At 41.3% G+C, this 17,356-nt stretch overlaps 1 protein-coding gene across 2 annotated transcripts; it reads left to right on the top strand.

The window, feature by feature from the left end:
• The first annotated feature begins 436 nt into the window (after positions 1 to 436).
• On the top strand, positions 437 to 15,038 carry fdft1 (farnesyl-diphosphate farnesyltransferase 1). 2 transcript variants are annotated; one of them, XM_030047509.1, is made up of 8 exons: positions 437 to 655; positions 2,476 to 2,573; positions 5,264 to 5,447; positions 8,660 to 8,788; positions 9,921 to 10,112; positions 11,343 to 11,519; positions 12,101 to 12,253; positions 13,163 to 13,390. In XM_030047509.1, the coding sequence occupies exons 1-8, from the start codon at positions 557 to 559 to the stop codon at positions 13,388 to 13,390; spliced, it is 1,260 nt and encodes a 419-aa protein (XP_029903369.1). In that variant the 5' UTR covers positions 437 to 556. The 2 variants fall into 2 exon arrangements, with proteins under 2 accessions (XP_029903369.1, XP_029903368.1); XM_030047508.1 differs by lacking the exon at positions 437 to 655 and having other exon boundaries at positions 2,257 to 2,573; positions 13,163 to 15,038.
• The last annotated feature ends 2,318 nt before the right edge of the window (positions 15,039 to 17,356 follow it).

Here is a 17,356-nt window from a genome sequence, read left to right as displayed (position 1 = left end):
ATAGGCTTTACTCCACAGGTACATCAGCTAAGACCCCTGTTGTGGCCTGATTTAGTATTTTAAAAACAAATTAATAAATGCCAATTAAATTTGTAAATTACTACAAAAAGGGACACGACATATTTAAGCATGCTGGACAAGTCGAAATATGAAATTAAACTGAATCAGTCTGTGTGAAACTGTATCTGAGGAAACTAAATGTGTGTGGTCAGTGGGCCTCCGTGCTGCGATGAGGTGATTCCAGTCGGCAGGTATGGCTTTTCCCTCTCATTTGTCTCCTTTCAGTGAGTCTCCATGGGGCGGGGCGTCACACCAGACGCTCTAGCCTCTCATTGATCGCTGCGCTCTAAGCCCATGACTCACCAGCCAATCAGCACCGTCATTCGATCTGACGACGATGTGTGATTGAAAGCTGCGTTTTCTCTCCCTGGTCCAGCCCACTGCTCCGTTTCCGTGCGACGCGCCGTGTGAATGGAGGAGGAATCGGGCAGGATTTGAGCGCATCTAGTCAGAATAAGAAACCGGGAGCGGGCAGCGTGCAGGCTGACAGGGCACCATGGACATCTTGAAGTCACTAGGACATCCGGAGGAGATATTCAACCTGGTCAAGTTTAAAATGGGGGGATGTCGAGCCGTCATGCCTAAGCTGGACTATGTGAGTATCTTTTCTCCTAGAATATTAATATTTTGAAGACCCCCTCCCTCCCCCCTCCCACAACTTGTGCATGATTATGCTTAGATATGAAACCAATCTGTGGGCTAAACCTGAATTTGCACATTTGCAGCAGGGGTCACGCAGCACATCATGTTCTTTATTTCCACAGCATCAGGACAGATGAGCCAATAGGAACAGGGAAAAACATCAAGCACTTTATAAGCAGCATGACAGCTCCTTCGTTAAACACAAACTAACACGCGTTTGGGAAAAGGTGCTCTTGCACAACGCGCCTCTCGGGACCCGGATGCGTTTCACTGGACACGCATCTGTTGCTCGGTAATGCACCGATGCCTAATGAGCGCATCAGATCATGGAAATAAAGTCAACTGATTGGCCTGTGTTAAATTAGATCCACAGTCCTAACGCGCCCGTGTTTGCTGGCATAGGCGAAGATAACAATTGACTTGCTGGCCGGGATTTACGTTACATAATGAGCTTTGAGGGTTCACCGGGGGAGAGATGCTGTGCGCATGTTTGACGGCTAATCCGCGATCTCTCACTGTTTTAAACACCGATTCGCCCCGTGGAGAGACAGTCCAGTCCGTGTAGGCTGCTGTCTGTATGGTCAAACCTCATCTTTTGGAGAAGATGGGGCACGTTCTGCACCGCCAAACTGCAACCCACCAGCCAACATCAAAACACACCCGTGCCTGTGCTTCCCACCGTCTGCCACTAGATGTCAGTAGCGAGACGGACACAGTTTGCAGTTTGCAACTTCCTCAATCAAGACCCACTTCTTGTTTTTATCACATTATTTACTCACTCTCTTACTAACTTACTTGTTTAGACTGTATTTTTACTTGCCGTCTCAGGGGAAATAGTCAGAATTGCGCACACCAGATTCATACAATCAAATCGCTCATGCATAGTGAAGTTATAGGAATAAAGGCGAGACATGGTTTATTATGATCATCTATTTATTATTATGACTTATTTATGCACTGAACATCAGCAGCATACTAACAGTCATGCAGCGACTACTAACAACCACTAATAAACAAAACCCAGTTGTGTTGTCATATAAATACTACCCCCATATTTATTTTTAATACAATATTCTCGTATGACTTAAATCAGTTTGGGAACCATCTACTTGCTGCATACTTGCCCCATTTACCACATAAGAGGTAGGGTTTATAATAGAGGTTTTAAGTTGGGGTAATCACAGTTGAGTCAGTTGTGTTGTCAAATTTCCTCGGGAGAAATAGGTTATGAAATGCAGTGTTTTGGTCGGAGGTGGGAGGTACTCGCGGAAGTTGTTGCATGCTGACTGTGCGCCGTGCTGCCTCTTAGAAATAGATCTGGTAGCGGAGGGGACCGACCGTGTTCACTGTGGGCAAGTTTACTCACTCCAGGCGAGGTGTTTGGAGATCTGCGATTTCCACTTGGCCTCAACGTCTTCCAAAAAGTTTTTCACCTCCGTCGACTCGCTTGTCCTCTATTGAACTGCGCTGACACAGTCCTCTCTGTGCGGCTTGAACAAAATGGACAGCGTCTTTTGATAGCTGCAGGAAAACCTGCAGCTTCAGGCGGTTCTTATGGCCGGAGCTTGCTGCAAGTGTCCAGTGTCTCTGTCGGTGCTGAAGCGCTCCCTCTCGGTGACCCAGCGGGGCTCCGGGTCCGCTCCACGCTCCCTCCTGCAGGGCGGGAGGCTGGGGGAGCGGGGCCTGCAGGGCTGCTGGGCCGCCCGACCCTCCAGCGCCCTCAGACCCGCAGGCTCCTACCGACACCCTGCCTTTTTCTGCATCTCTTGCCAGGAGTCCATGAGTGAGAGCCTGCGGACGTGCTACCGGTACTTAAATCAGACCAGCAGGAGCTTCGCAGCTGTCATCCAAGCGCTAGACGGAGAGTTGAGGTGAGCTGTGCCTTCACTGGCTCCGGGGCAGGGGTGTGTCTGCAGGCATGTTTTCTGCTGCTCAAAACAAAGGAGCTCCCATGCCTTTCCATGTTAACGAGGATCCTTACATATTTATGCATTGAAGGAAAGTTTGAAAACAAACACACTTTTACACTTGTGGAAAATTATTGTGTTAAAGTATGAAGTTATTCAGACAATACTCATGATTTCTAATGTCTATTATCTAATAATATACATTATTATTTTTAGTAGGGGGCGCAAATCTAAGACACTGTTATATAAGCCAAATGTTAACTGGGAAATTCTAATGGTGTCAAAGATTGATGTTCACTGTAAAAAAAAAAAAAAAAAATAGTTGGCAGGATCTTGATCTTGGTCCTCCCACAGTAGGAGGAGTTAATGAAAAGTATGAAAGCAGGTGTAATACACATGACGGTTTGTTGTACTCACTATGGTAATAATATGGTGATAATAAACCAGTCTACTACATCAGATTTTGAGTTTATTCTAGTTATTGAAGAAGTAAAAGTGTGGAAGATGACCAGCACCCATCTGGCCCAAGTGGTGGATTTTCGACCACACATTGTAAAAAGCAAGCATGACAAACACAGAAACACTGCTAGCATCATTTAAAAAAAGCAGTAGCATGAGATTCAGTGTAACCAGAGCCAGCTGGCCAGCTAATGTGGGTATGATGACCTAGTAGCTAGAGACAAATAATAAAACAGCTACAGCAGTTGAATAAGTTGAGAAAACTGCATGTCTTTACTGCAGTGCAGCCTTTAAAACCAGGGAAAGATAACACTAATGTCATATCACAGTATTACAATATGTGAAATCCCAAACGCTAAGTCTAATTTCATATCACAATATCGATAAGGTATTGATATATTGCCCAGTCCTAGTGTGTATGTATATCAAGAAGGCTCCTACAGGAAAGAAAAAGGTGTTTACAGCACTGTATTTTCCTTTAAGGCATGAACTGTAAGTCAAAGTTTAACCAACTGCCTTGTACATAACCTTATAAACCTATCTTGTATATATATACCTAGCTATCTTTTATATATATTATGAAAAGCAGGTGATATCGCCTGGAAATGTAACTGCATCACAATGTGTGAAAAGAGCCTTTGACTCAAACAGCCACAGGGTGCAGCCAAACCTTAAATCAACCATAGATTATGGAAAGCCAAACAGTTCAAAGTCACGTGATTGTGGGATGTTTGATGAAAAGGTCGCAGGAAACAATGAAGCCAAGCTCCATCCCAGCAAGGCCTCCATGACAGCAGCACAGTAGTGCATCAGTTGCGGCAGATTTGCATTTGTTTTTGTTTTTTTGCAAGCACATAGCCCAATAATGTAAGGAGATTTTTGTCTTTCATTTAATAAAGACAAAACTCTTAAGGACTTGGATCTGAGTCGCTGTATCTGCTGACCTTCTCATGAACAATGAGTTGGTGTGACAAACAGGTTGTAAAATGTGGGCTTTTGATGCAGTTTGACATGTCAGTGTATCTGTTAGAAGTGAGAAAAAAAATTGAACGATCATATGAAACTAGACAACCTGAAGAATCTGTTGTTACCTAAATATTGTTACAAAGCTCAGCTAAATTTTGGATGAGGGAAATTCTGCCATGGCCATTTTCAGCAGGGTCCCTTGACCTCTGACCTCCAGATCTCTGAATGAAAATGGGTTCAATAGACACCCACAGCTGTCCCCTTTGCAGACATGCCTACCTTATTCTAATCCCCACAAACCATACAGTCTAAATGTGTTCTTTTGGCCTGTTGTAAAATGGTGTATTTGTGCAGACTGGGGCCTAAACAGCCTTGGAGTTGCAGCTAGAGGATAATTAAAAAAAACAAAAATCACAATAAATCGTAATATTGAATTGTAATACTTGTGGAATCGCAATACTTCAGAATTGCAATACATATCAAATTGGCACCCAAGTACCGTGACAGTATCGAATTGGGATAAACTTATCATCCTCGCCCCACTATGTGTAGAGAGCTCCTGTAGAAAGAAACCAGCAGCAAATGACCTGATGGCAGCTGGCAACAGGTCTTTCTCCTGGTGACCTGCGACTGACTTGGAGCAGCAATTCAAAAGAAACTCCTTGTATTACAGACAGGGGAATCTGCTGCCTCACGGCCTCTATTTTAAGACCCCCGTTGAGTTCAGAAATACCACTACAGGCGTGACACCTATTTGTAAATGCTAATCTAAGTGTGTGTGTGTGGGGGTGTGTTTGCACTACATGTCTTTAGTCAAAGGGAATCTTTTGGTATTAATTATATAGGTCAGCTTGACCCACCAAATGCTTGCCATGGATGTTATTTTTGTTATTATGCAAATCACAAGACAGTATTCAGCAATCTTGTATCAACTCGCAGACTTTGTATATCTTACTGTCTATATATCTGCAACGGATATTGTAACAGTATTTAGGAAATTGCATAGCATTTATGTTACATCAGTTAATATTATATAATTCCCCTAATTTATTCTGGAGTTAATCAGCCATTTTATACGTCATCTTTATGCTGTAAGTCTATCAAATTTATAATATTCTGATGTTTTAATTGGTTTACATAGAAAAAGGCAACACAGTGGCATAAACATAAGAGCTTTTAGCGGTCACATTTTAAAGTTTACCCATTTCCGCTGTCCCGTCTCTATCCAGACATGCAGTTTGTATCTTCTACCTGGTGCTGCGGGCACTGGACACAGTGGAGGATGACATGAGCATCCCGCTGGAGAAGAAGGTACCCATGCTGCATGACTTCCACACCTACCTGTACCAGGCTGAGTGGTGCTTCACAGAGAGCCAGGAGAAAGACCGGCAGGTCCTGGAGGATTTCCCCACGGTCAGTACACACTTGACTGATTGATATATATATATATGTATATATATATATATATATACACAGTACAGGCCAAAAGTTTGGACACACCTTCTCATTCAATGCGTTTTCTTTATTTTCATGACTATTTACATTGTAGATTCTCACTGAAGGAATCAAAACTATGAATGAACACGTGGAGTTATGTACTTAACAAAAAAAGGTGAAATAACTGAAAACATGTTTTATATTCTAGTTTCTTCAAAATAGCCACCCTTTGCTCTGATTACTGCTTTGCACACTCTTGGCATTCTCTCCATGAGCTTCAAGAGGTAGTCACCTGAAATGGTTTTCACTTCACAGGTGTGCCTTATCAGGGTTAATTAGTGGAATTTTCTGCGTTATCAATGGGGTTGGGACCATCAGTTGTGTTGTGCAGAAGTCAGGTTACTACACAGCCAACAGCCCTATTGGACAACTGTTAAAATTCATATTATGGCAAGAACCAATCAGCTAACTAAAGAAAAACGAGTGGCCATCATTACTTAGCATGCAAGAGGTAGTCACCTGAAATGGTTTTCCAACAGTCTTGAAGGAGTTCTCAGAGGTGTTTAGCACTTGTTGGCCCCTTTGCCTTCACTCTGCGGTCCAGCTCACCCCAAACCATCTGGATTGGGTTCAGGTCCGGTGACTGTGGAGGCCAGGTCATCTGCCGCAGCACTCCATCACTCTCCCTCTTGGTCAAATAGCCCTTACACAGCCTGGAGGTGTGTTTGGGGTCATTGTCCTATTGAAAAATAAATGATGGTCCAACTAAACGCAAACCAGATGGGATGGCATGTCGTTGCAGGATGCTGTGGTAGCCATGCTGGTTCAGTGTGCCTTCAATTTTGAATAAATCCCCAACAGTGTCACCAGCAAAACACCCCCACACCATCACACCTCCTCCTCCATGCTTCACAGTGGGAACCAGGCATGTGGAATCCATCCATTCACCTTTTCTGCGTCTCACAAAGACACGGCGGGTGGAACCAAAGATCTCAAATTTGGACTCATCAGACCAAAGCACAGATTTCCACTGGTCTAATGTCCATTCCTTGTGTTTCTTGGCCCAAACAAATCTCTTCTGCTTGTTGCCTCTCCTTAGCAGTGGTTTCCTAGCAGCTATTTGACCATGAAGGCCTGATTGGCGCAGTCTCCTCTTAACAGTTGTTCTAGAGATGGGTCTGCTGCTAGAACTCTGTGTGGCATTAATCTGCTCTCTGATCTGAGCTGCTGTTAACTTGCGATTTCTGAGGCTGGTGACTCGGATGAACTTGTCCTCAGAAGCAGAGGTGACTCTTGGTCTTCCTTTCCTGGGTCGGTCCTCATGTGTGCCAGTTTCGTTGTAGCACTTGATGGTTTTTGCGACTCCACTTGGGGACACATTTAAAGTTTTTGCAATTTTCCGGACTGACTGACCTTCATTTCTTAAAGTAATGATGGCCACTCGTTTTTCTTTAGTTAGCTGATTGGTTCTTGCCATAATATGAATTTTAACAGTTGTCCAATAGGGCTGTCGGCTGTGTAGTAACCTGACTTCTGCACAACACAACTGATGGTCCCAACCCCATTGATAACGCAGAAAATTCCACTAATTAACCCTGATAAGGCACACCTGTGAAGTGAAAACCATTTCAGGTGACTACCTCTTGAAGCTCATGGAGAGAATGCCAAGAGTGTGCAAAGCAGTAATCAGAGCAAAGGGTGGCTATTTTGAAGAAACTAGAATATAAAACATGTTTTCAGTTATTTCACCTTTTTTTGTTAAGTACATAACTCCACATGTGTTCATTCATAGTTTTGATTCCTTCAGTTAGAATCTACAATGTAAATAGTCATGAAAATAAAGAAAACGCATTGAATGAGAAGGTGTGTCCAAACTTTTGGCCTGTACTGTATATATATATATATATATATATATATACACACACACATATTTTTAACCCTTTGGCGCATAGCGGTCACTACAGTGGACAGCTCTTAAAAAGTCTCTTCTCCTAAATGCAATGGTTTCTATGGTGGAATTGCATATCAGCTGTTAGAATGCTCTCTGCTGCTCCCCTCCATTGAGGTTCATGCAGAGACTGTCAGTTCTTGTTGCTGAAAACATATTAATACTAGTATAAGGACATGGTGATACCAGTCCTGTATCATTAAAGAAGTATGGAGACTCACAAAAGTGTTCATGCCCTAAGAAGAGTAAAAACACATAAGAAAAAAATCTTGACTCAGGCTTTCATAATTCATGCATCAAAGGGTTAATTTAATAAGGGCAGTATACACTTCTGTGAAGTCCTCCAGAGTAAATAGATCATTCTCATCTGTAGTGACTGATAAACAGAAGAACACAGTGATGTTCAGATTCAAGGTTTAACAGTAGATGCCTCTGTCAACCTTTTCTGATCATCAGTCTGTAATAAACATTGTCTTTTTTAAGGTGCCTGTTTATTTATTTAGAGTTTATAAGGGTTAGAATATCATGATCTAAGCATATGAAGGCCATTCCTGTCCATATTAATGGGACGTCAAAGAAAAAAGTCATTTGGTAATTGGTATCAAAAACTTTTAACATTTGGAGATTTCTGTAAGAACTGCAGAATTTTCAGCAATTGGATGGTGAGCGTTCTGTTGCGGAAATGTCTCAGAAACTCATCCTTATTGTCAGTCTACCTGGAAAACCAGACATCCTCTGAACAGCCTCGCTCTCTAGTTTGTGCTCTAGCTCTAAAGTTCCATGAGGCTGTGATTATCCTAGAGGTTACTATAGGTCGTTTTATACAGTGATGTAAAGTGGCTCCTATGGGGTCTAACATCATCACACATGAATCAACTGTGGCTCACTGAATCCAGAAGAGTCTCAGCTTTCCAGTCAAAGCCAACTGATGCAACTCCAAGACTGTTTAGGCTCCAGTCTGCACAAATACACCATTTTACAACAGGCCACAAGAACACATGTGGACTGCCGGGTTTATGGGCCAAACTGCATGGGATTAGCAGAAGGTGGGCATGTCTGCAAAGGGGAGAGCTGTGGCTGCCCAGAGACCCCATTTTCATTCAGAGTGCTGAGTGGAACAGGATCTTAATTAAAGTCATTACTAACACCTGTGTTTACCCTGCTATTTCATGTCAAAATAGCTGCTGTGAACTGTCTGTTGCCTTTTGCACACTTTAAATTCTCCCTCCTTTTAATCCAGATTTCCTTGGAGTTCAGAAACCTCGGTCAGGAATACAGGGATGTCATCTCAGATATCTGCCATCGTATGGGAATGGGGATGGCAGAATTCCTGGAGAAGAAAGTGGGATCCATGAAGGAGTGGGACCAGGTGAATGTTATCCTGTTGTTATGACAGTATTAGGAAACATTAACACAAAACTCATATTAGAGGGCCATTAGTATGCATAAGTATTTTATTGATTGCTATAGGTAACCAAGAAAATGCAGCAGCATTGACAGGTTTCTGGCACAGTTTATAGCAGCCTGTTAAGGACAGAAATATCCAACATGTGTAAGCTTTCACGGTAGCCAGGCCAGCTAATAGCAGAGACTCAAAAGAAATGTGCAATGAGGAGGTAATGTATTAAAATATAAAATAATAGTGCTTTATCACATATGTTTTGGGTGTGTGTTGCAACACTAGATGCTGAATGGTAGCTCCATTATCCATTTTAGAGCAGTTTCTAAAAGCCTGTCTCAGAGCCTAGTGTTTGTGAAGTAGACCTATATTGGTCTGTTCTGATTGAAAACATATTTTGTGAAGTAACTGCATTTTCTACGTCCAATTGGTATTATTGCACTGTTTTGCAGATTGTTCAATTTTCACAGTTGTTACACTTAAAATATTGTTGAAGTGTTGTGTTGAAGTGGAGGTTGCAGCCAAGTGTTTGATTTTATGTATTTTTTTTATTTTAATGCAGCCTAAGACAGTGATTGGTCTGTTCTGATCATTATATCATGTGGCTATTGAGATATTTAGCATAAATATTAAGGTATGAAATTTTGTCCATGTCATGCAGCCCCTGTAGCAACAGTGAAAATTAAGCATTTTTCAAAGAACAGTATAATAATACCAGATGGACATAGAAAATGCTGTTACTTCACAAACTATTTTACTGATCAGAACAGACCAATCACTGTCTTAGGATAACCATAAATGTGATATCATCTATATCATTGCCTTTTGAGATATTAATATCTTGCATGCACATATCTAGAAAACGATATGATAATGGTATCTCATTCAGCCCTAGTAGCTACACTTAAAATTTCAAATAAGTATGAATCCATAGTCATATCGTATATCATATCACTATAGAGATATTTGGCATAAATATTGAGGTATGAAATTGTGTCCATGTTGTGCAGCCCTAATCAATACTGTTCAACTGGCTTGTAAAACACTATTAACTTCAACTGTGAATGCTGACGTGCTGTTGTGTGGTTTCTCCTCGGTGCAGTACTGCCATTATGTGGCAGGGCTGGTGGGCATTGGCCTGTCGCAGCTGTTCTCTGCGTCCCAGCTGGAGGACCCCGAGGTGGGCCGGGACACCGAGTTGGCCAACTCTATGGGTCTGTTCCTGCAGAAGACCAACATCATCCGAGACTATCTGGAGGACACACTGGAGGGACGTGCCTTCTGGCCACAAGAGGTAGGCTCAGCAACGTGCTTTTTTGTCCTGGTGTTGTTTACACTACACTGAGCTGTGCAGTGTGATAGTGCAAGAAAATACTCCTGAACATGGTGTGTGTTCGTGCACCGTTAACCCTGAAAGTGTGTGAAATCTGTGTGTGTACAAAAGGTGTTTAGAATCTCTGTCCACCTTTCCAGTTGTATTGTAATGCACTGTGGTGTTTACAGAAGGAGCGGGTAGAAGGTGGAATGGAAAGTGACCTAAAACTCCCTTTAAAGACTTGTGAAAGAACATTTAAACAAAAGAATTTTGCCATGGGTCTGGCATCACTGAGCTGTCATTAAAGTATAACATTTTAAGAACTACAAATTATTTTTTGTTCTGATTACTTTTAATTAATGTCACAGTAATTTTTGTTAGCTTCCTAATCAAGTTTTTTTTTTTTTTGAAAGAAATCAAATGAAATTGTTCAGGTTTCAACAAGTTAATCATGCTAGAATCTTTTCACAGCAGTCATTTTGACATAAAATAGCAGGGTAAACACAGGTGTTACTAATAACATTAATGAGGGTTCAGTTCCATTTACGTCTAACAGATCCAGGGTCCTGCCGTTGTTCATGCATATCATCGTAATTTGCATATCATCGTAAGTAGTGTCAAAGAGATATGTCACATGAAGATAGACTTTTACAGGAATGCTTTGTTGTATAATTGTATACTTGTATAAGAGTATAATTAATTTCTGTTTGCATGTGAGTACATATTTTATCAAACTGTTTATAAATATGAACCATGTGGTCCATATGGTCCTCCTTGTTCAGTGGTCCCTCACATGGTTATTATGGTCTGGACCAGTTGTTCAGACATCTTAGGTCTTTTGGTGTAAGTAAACAAATTCTGCTCTTATGTTTTATTTCTGCTCTTATGAGTATTCCACAGTATTGTAATGTCACATGGTATGAGAGTCTGACCATGACTTTAAAATCTAAATTTCATCACCAAATGAAAATCTGTTCAAAGATTGTAGGAGTAGGACAGCCTCTTGAGAAACTTAATATAATGGCCAGCAACACTGTCTGTCTATCTATCTATCTATCTATCTATCATTGTCTGGACTAGCTGTTCACTGATCCATCACGTGGTCCTTGCTACATGCCCATTTAATTTCCATTTTCCTGACCACTTCTGTTTAGAAATGAGTATGTGTTTTTGTGTGTTCACATCATTTGTTTCTCTCTCCCTGTGCAGGCATGGAGTCAGTTTGCAAGTCGCCAGGAGGATTTAGCCCAGCCAGAGGAGCTGGAATCGGCTCTGTCCTGTCTCAACCTCCTAGTAACTGATGCTCTGCGTCACGTCCCAGATGTTATTTCCTACTTGAGCCGCCTGCGCAACCAGAGCGTCTTCAATTTCTGTGCCATTCCACAGGTACAGGCAGTTGTGGCTCACTGATGCCCACAGTATGATGCCAGCAGTCTTGTGACACAGCCACATTCTGCACCTTCCCACAGGCACCATTTATAAAAATATCTTAGTTGTATAAATCATGGAACTGCAGGAGAAAGTTCAGCATGTATTTTAATATTAGTATGGTTCCATCACATGGTTTGTCAGTGCTTGTCAGGCTCTTTTGGATGTTTGTCTCCTGACCTTATTTTGAACGTCTAAATTGACTGACCCTTGGCTGATCAGTAGATTGATTTATCTGACACACACAAATACTGTTGTCTGACAAGCAACAATACTTTCTGCTTCTGATATTCTACGCAGTTTTGTTTTGGATTACCTCTGTTTACTGTTCTCAGAGGACTGACAGGGAGGTGCAGCATAAATCTAAGTTGTGGATAAACAAGAATTTAAGAATTGGTATTTTTCATAGCTAGTATTAAAAAAACTTGCACCTGCTTATGCTTTTCAGGTGTTTTTCCTCAGTATTGTTCTGTACATATTTAATTCACGTTGTCCATTGGGCTGGTGATGTGATTGTGTGTTATTCCTGTGTTTTCCAGGTGATGGCGATAGCTACCCTGTCAGCGTGCTACAACAACCCCATGGTGTTCCAGGGAGTTGTGAAGATCAGAAAGGGACAGGCTGTCACACTCATGATGGAAGCCACCAACATGAGAGCTGTGCAGAGCATTATCACTCAGTATAGCCAGGAGGTAAGAGAGTGTGCAATTATTATTATTATTATTATTATTATTATTGTTTTACCAGGGGCAAAGGGAATAAAAAAATGTGGTTAAGCCTTTGGTTGGCTGTAGATGAATCGATTTGTGTGTGATGATTAATCGATTGGAAGATAGACCAAACAGGTGAGGAAGTGTCCTCACCATCACTTAGGAACTTCAAAGACATTTTCAAAAAAAAAAAAAATTAAAAAAATAAAACAAATAAGTAACTCCATAGGAAAATTGTAGCAGCACTTTCTTTCCACCGTCCTTCAACTTTAAAATAGCAAAAATGGACATGGACACATCCAAAATGCGCTTGCGCTATGCTCTGCAGATCACGTGCCTATATTGTTAAAATAGAGCCCTTTTCACACTACACTTCCCTCTGGACTAAGACCCCAGTTTGCCCTGGGCTGAGTCTCCAGTTAGCCCTGGGCTGACGGTCTTTTCACATGTGCAATTTAGAATGTGTGATATCACCATTCTCACCACTCAGCCCTGGGCTAACTAAACCCCGCTCCAGAGCAGGGTTATCCCTGATTTTCTGGGGATATCAAGAAAAAATCAGGGTTAAAGTCTCAGGTGTGATCGAGGTTGGAATCTATCTGAGAGTGACAGCAGTATAAAGCAACAGAGTGTTTTATTGACCACTCAAAACTGTGTTACAAATGTTCTGAAGACATTAACACTGGGCTTTGATTTTCAAGTGTGACTCCTTACCCCTGTTGAGGCTAAGTCAAGTCTTGTTACCCTTGCAGTTAAGACAAGGTGTAGGGCTGAGGAACCCATATAGGAAAAGAGTTGCAGTCTGCTCAGTGTCTTCCAGTCATAAAACAATCTTGTTTTCACCACATGACCACACCTTAACACAGACATTCTCTCCTTGCACCTCCATAGATTCTGCAGAAAGTCTCCCTCACAGATCCATCCCGGGAAAAGACCCTGCACATCCTGGCACTCATCAGAGAGAAGTCGTCCCTTTCGCAGTCCAGTGTCCCCTCCAGGAGCCACCACCTCTCCCCCATGTACCTGTCTGCTGCCATGCTGCTCGCAGCGCTCAGCTGGCAGTACCTCAGCACCACCGCAGCACAAGCACAGGGCACCGGTGACACGCAGGGACACTGAGCCCTGCTCTTCCCTTCCTCATTCACTTGTCCCTGGGAACACTGACTGAGAAAGCCCCTCTGCCCTTCACCACTCTGGAGCTCTGGTTCTCTTCTGGCTGGGAAGAAGCTCAATGTGGAGCACTTTGCCCCTGTTTTCAGCCCCCTTTTTGTTACAGCCTGTACTGGCCTACACTATGGAGGGGCTCCTGGTTTCAGACTGGTGTTCCTTGTTTGTTTGGTAGTGATTTGCAGTAGTCCATCTTGCATCTGGATATTTACACACATTGTTGTGTGGTTATAGTCATCAGGATATGGCACATTGCAGCAATTCAGGGTGTTTTATTGTTTGATGCTGATGTTGGTCTTGTGTTGTTTTTTTTCTTTCTATTTTTTGGGTTTATTTTTAAAGATTATGTCAGAAGAAAAACTTACCTCCGCACATGCAGTTCTCAATTCGGGTTTAATGACTTTTCTCCTTCATGGATATTTTTTTAATGTAAGATTTTTTTTCTTCTGACATAGACAATCAAGAGGCTGCTTTACCTCCAGCACCACAACAAACAAGGCTTTTTGGAGTGTGCATGTTGCTCTTTCCCTCTTTTTTTACTATTCAACCCATAACATTTACTGATTGAAATGAATCAAGATATTCCAAAGTGTCTTCACTTTGTCAGGTAAAATGTCCTTTGAAGCTACCAAATTTCTATTTTATCTTTCTTTTTTATGCAACTTCATTGCAGTTCAAGACCCTGAACATTTTGAGATATTGAGGAGTTTTCTTCTTTTCCTTCTTCCATTTGTTGTATGGTGTGTTGATCCATTTAAGATGAGAATAAGAGCAACAGTGCACTTTGTAGCAGTTTTAGTACCACCTACACAATACAGGATACCTGATGTGGACCGGATGTGTCAGCAAGTTTCTGTCTTTGTTTCTCTTTCATCTCTTTCTACTTGGAAAGATTATAAAAAACAAAGAACAGTAGAATTCTAAGTGTTTCATTTGACTAAGGCTGGGTTGCACCAACAAGGATTTATTTTACCTCTTAATCCCTAGGCCTCTGGCTCAGACCCCTGCTCCAAAATGAAATGCCCAAAATGAACACAGTATATATTTCCAATTAGAAGACCTATATGAATAATCTTGATATCATAATAAACCACTGTGAGATTTTTGCATAGGTGTAAGCATGACATGCTCAATCAGTTGCCTGATGTTTGACTTGGGTTTCGTTCAGGTAGAAATGGTTATGCCAGGCTACTAGTTGAGCTTCCTCTGGTCAGAACAGAGGATGTCACATGACTATGTTCCCAAATGTTAAATGCCCCGTGAGGCTAGTTTACCCCACCTGTGGGGGACTGTTTTATCCGAACCAGTGTCAAACCAAGTGAACCTTGCTGGTGCGACGCTGTCTAGGACTGTAAAATCAGTGTAAAGTAAGAAGAGAGAACAAGGACATTGAACATGTGGAAGTGTTCTAATACATTTGGCAAAAAAGCAATGCATATTGAGACAGCTAGCAAAGTGTCCTTAAACACAGCTTTGGTGAGTAGAAAGGCTAGTGCAGAGGAACCTTGTACAGAGCCAAAGGAGAGCTACTATAAACATTGCTATGTAATGTGACGTTTTGATTTGTATATAATTAAGAAATAATAAAGAGGTGAATGGATCTAAAGTGTTGACTTCATCTGCTTCTTGTTGAGGTTTTCAAATGGCTGCTTTCAGTTTAGCCACACTGTTGGTGGGACTGTGCAGATGATTTTAAAGTTTCCACATCATAAAATGATATTCTCTTTTTTTACAGCAGTCACAGCTGAGTCAAGTTAATGTGATGTGTGATGTGATTTTTAATGTTGGTATGATGCTCATGATGATTTAATGCACAAAAGGGGAAGGCCAGATTTTCATACATTACAAGATAATATGACATCATTCATCCATTTCCTAACTTTAAACACACATCATCCTTTGGAAAAAGAATAGTTTGTCATGTGAGATTTATAGTCAAGATCACTGTATAGCTGTGTGTTTTTGTAGCATGTGACTTCTTCAAGAACTAAGAACTAATTATTGTTAAGTTGTTCAGTATGAGAGAAGAATTCCTCTGAATAAGAACAATTCAAAACAACAAAAACAAAATAAACAATCAAAACAACAACAACCCTGTGATGAACAGTAACTGATTCATTCATGAAAAACTAAACAACAACAAACAAACAAAACAGTTTGACAAATGATAAAAGAGGCCCAAATCAGTGGACTCCTGACAGTGGATCAACGTCCAGCAGATGGACTGACCACAACAATGTGCAGGTGGAGGAAAGTGAGGGAGACTGGACTCTAACGAGCTCTAATAAAAACTAATCCAGTTTAGATTCTAGTGTGTTGGGGAAGTTCTGAAGAGGTGAGTTGGTGAAGAGTGTCTTCTACATCAGCGGGGACGTCCTGTGTCAGTGATGCCTTGAGCTGTTCACCAGATCATGTTTCCCTTCCAGCCCTCACTGAATGATAGACATCTAACACTAAACAGATATAAAACCACACATCTCCAGTGACTGTTACAGCTAGGCAACTAAGTTGGAGATATTTACCGGTAAGTTATATTTCCAATTTAGGCTGTAATAAGTGATCGAAATGACAAAACAACTATGACGATGATAATAATGATGATGATGATGATGATGATTATTATTATTATCATTATTATTATCATTATCATTATCATTATCATTATTATTATTATTATTATTATTATTCTTGCATCATGCACACAAAGTGCCAAACCCTCATGGGTTTACAAGACCCCAAAAGCACACTGCAGTGGTCAAACCTTTCATGACATTTCATTTCATTACAACATGACATTGCAATATTGCATATTCAAAAAACAAAATAAAACAAAACAAACAAACAAAAAACTATTGAAATCTCCACTCAGGTTTATTCACTGTAAGGCAATAAACTTCAAACAGTTTATTGTAAACTAGAAGGCCATCTCCCCCAGATCCTTGAGCTGCCTTTATGTGTGTTGTTGGCTTGTGTCCAAACCAGGTATAAGCCTGTATATCAGTGACTTCATTCTGTTTTAAATGCATTTCATTAAGTGAGACAACATGAGGATTATGATCAAGTAATATTCTTTTTCCATGTTTCATGTTGTCCCAACATGGCTCACTCTTTGGTTTCCCAAGATAAACATTAACATGCAAAAAATAGTCAAAACTGATAAAATATCAGCTTTGAATAATGCCTGCATTATTCAGAGTAATATTTTGAGTAATATGACTATAACATGTAAAGTATTTAATACAGAAATTTTAGTAGTAAAGTACTTTCCCCGATGATGAATGTGGAGTCCTGCAGACAACCTTCAGTTCAAGTCAGCTGATGAGCTTGAAAAGGAAAACTGCACTTTGTGGGAAAAACATTGACATGTCAACATCTATACAATGGTAGTGAACTGGAATTAACTGTACAACACAATAAAACTAACTAGACTTGGCTGCCACCGTTGCCGACCGTGTGGCCATGTGGTCACCGCGAGCCCTATGTTGTTTGTAGGTTGTGTAGGGTTGTTTGCTGGCTAAAAGGCAGTTACTGTGGTTTGGGTATTTTCCAGGCAGTTGTTATCATCTTTTGAGTGGCCACTAGGATGTCTGTGGGCAGCTGCTATGGTGTTTTGGGTGGCTATGGCGTTGCTAGGCAGTTGTTATGGTGTTGCTGATGGTTGCCAAGGCATTGCTAGGTAGTTGCTATGATGTTCTGGGTGGTTGCTAGGTGGTTGCTATGGTCTTCCTGATGGTTGCTACGGCATTGCTGGGCGGTTGCTATGGTGTTCCTGATGGTATCTAATGTGCTGTTAGGCAGTTGCTATGTTGTTCCTGATGGTTGCTAGGGCATTTCTAGGCGGTTGCCGCCATTTTGTTCTAAACTCGACCTTAACCAATCCAAACCCTAATCATAAAGGCAGAATGAGTAGGATTTGTC

Source organism: Myripristis murdjan, chromosome 24 (genome assembly GCF_902150065.1).
Source record: "Myripristis murdjan chromosome 24, fMyrMur1.1, whole genome shotgun sequence".
Taxonomy (NCBI): Eukaryota; Metazoa; Chordata; class Actinopteri; order Holocentriformes; family Holocentridae; genus Myripristis; species Myripristis murdjan.
This window is presented reverse-complemented; position numbering and strand designations above follow the sequence as displayed.

Coding starts and splice junctions, on each gene's coding strand:
- fdft1 (XM_030047508.1), top strand. CDS start 2,257: ATGGCCGGAGCTTGCTGCAAGTGTCCAGTGTCTCTGTCGGTGCTGAAG. Junction 5,448..8,659: donor TCCTGGAGGATTTCCCCACG/GTCAGTACACAC, acceptor CTTTTAATCCAG/ATTTCCTTGGAGTTCAGAAA. Junction 10,113..11,342: donor GTGCCTTCTGGCCACAAGAG/GTAGGCTCAGCA, acceptor CTCCCTGTGCAG/GCATGGAGTCAGTTTGCAAG.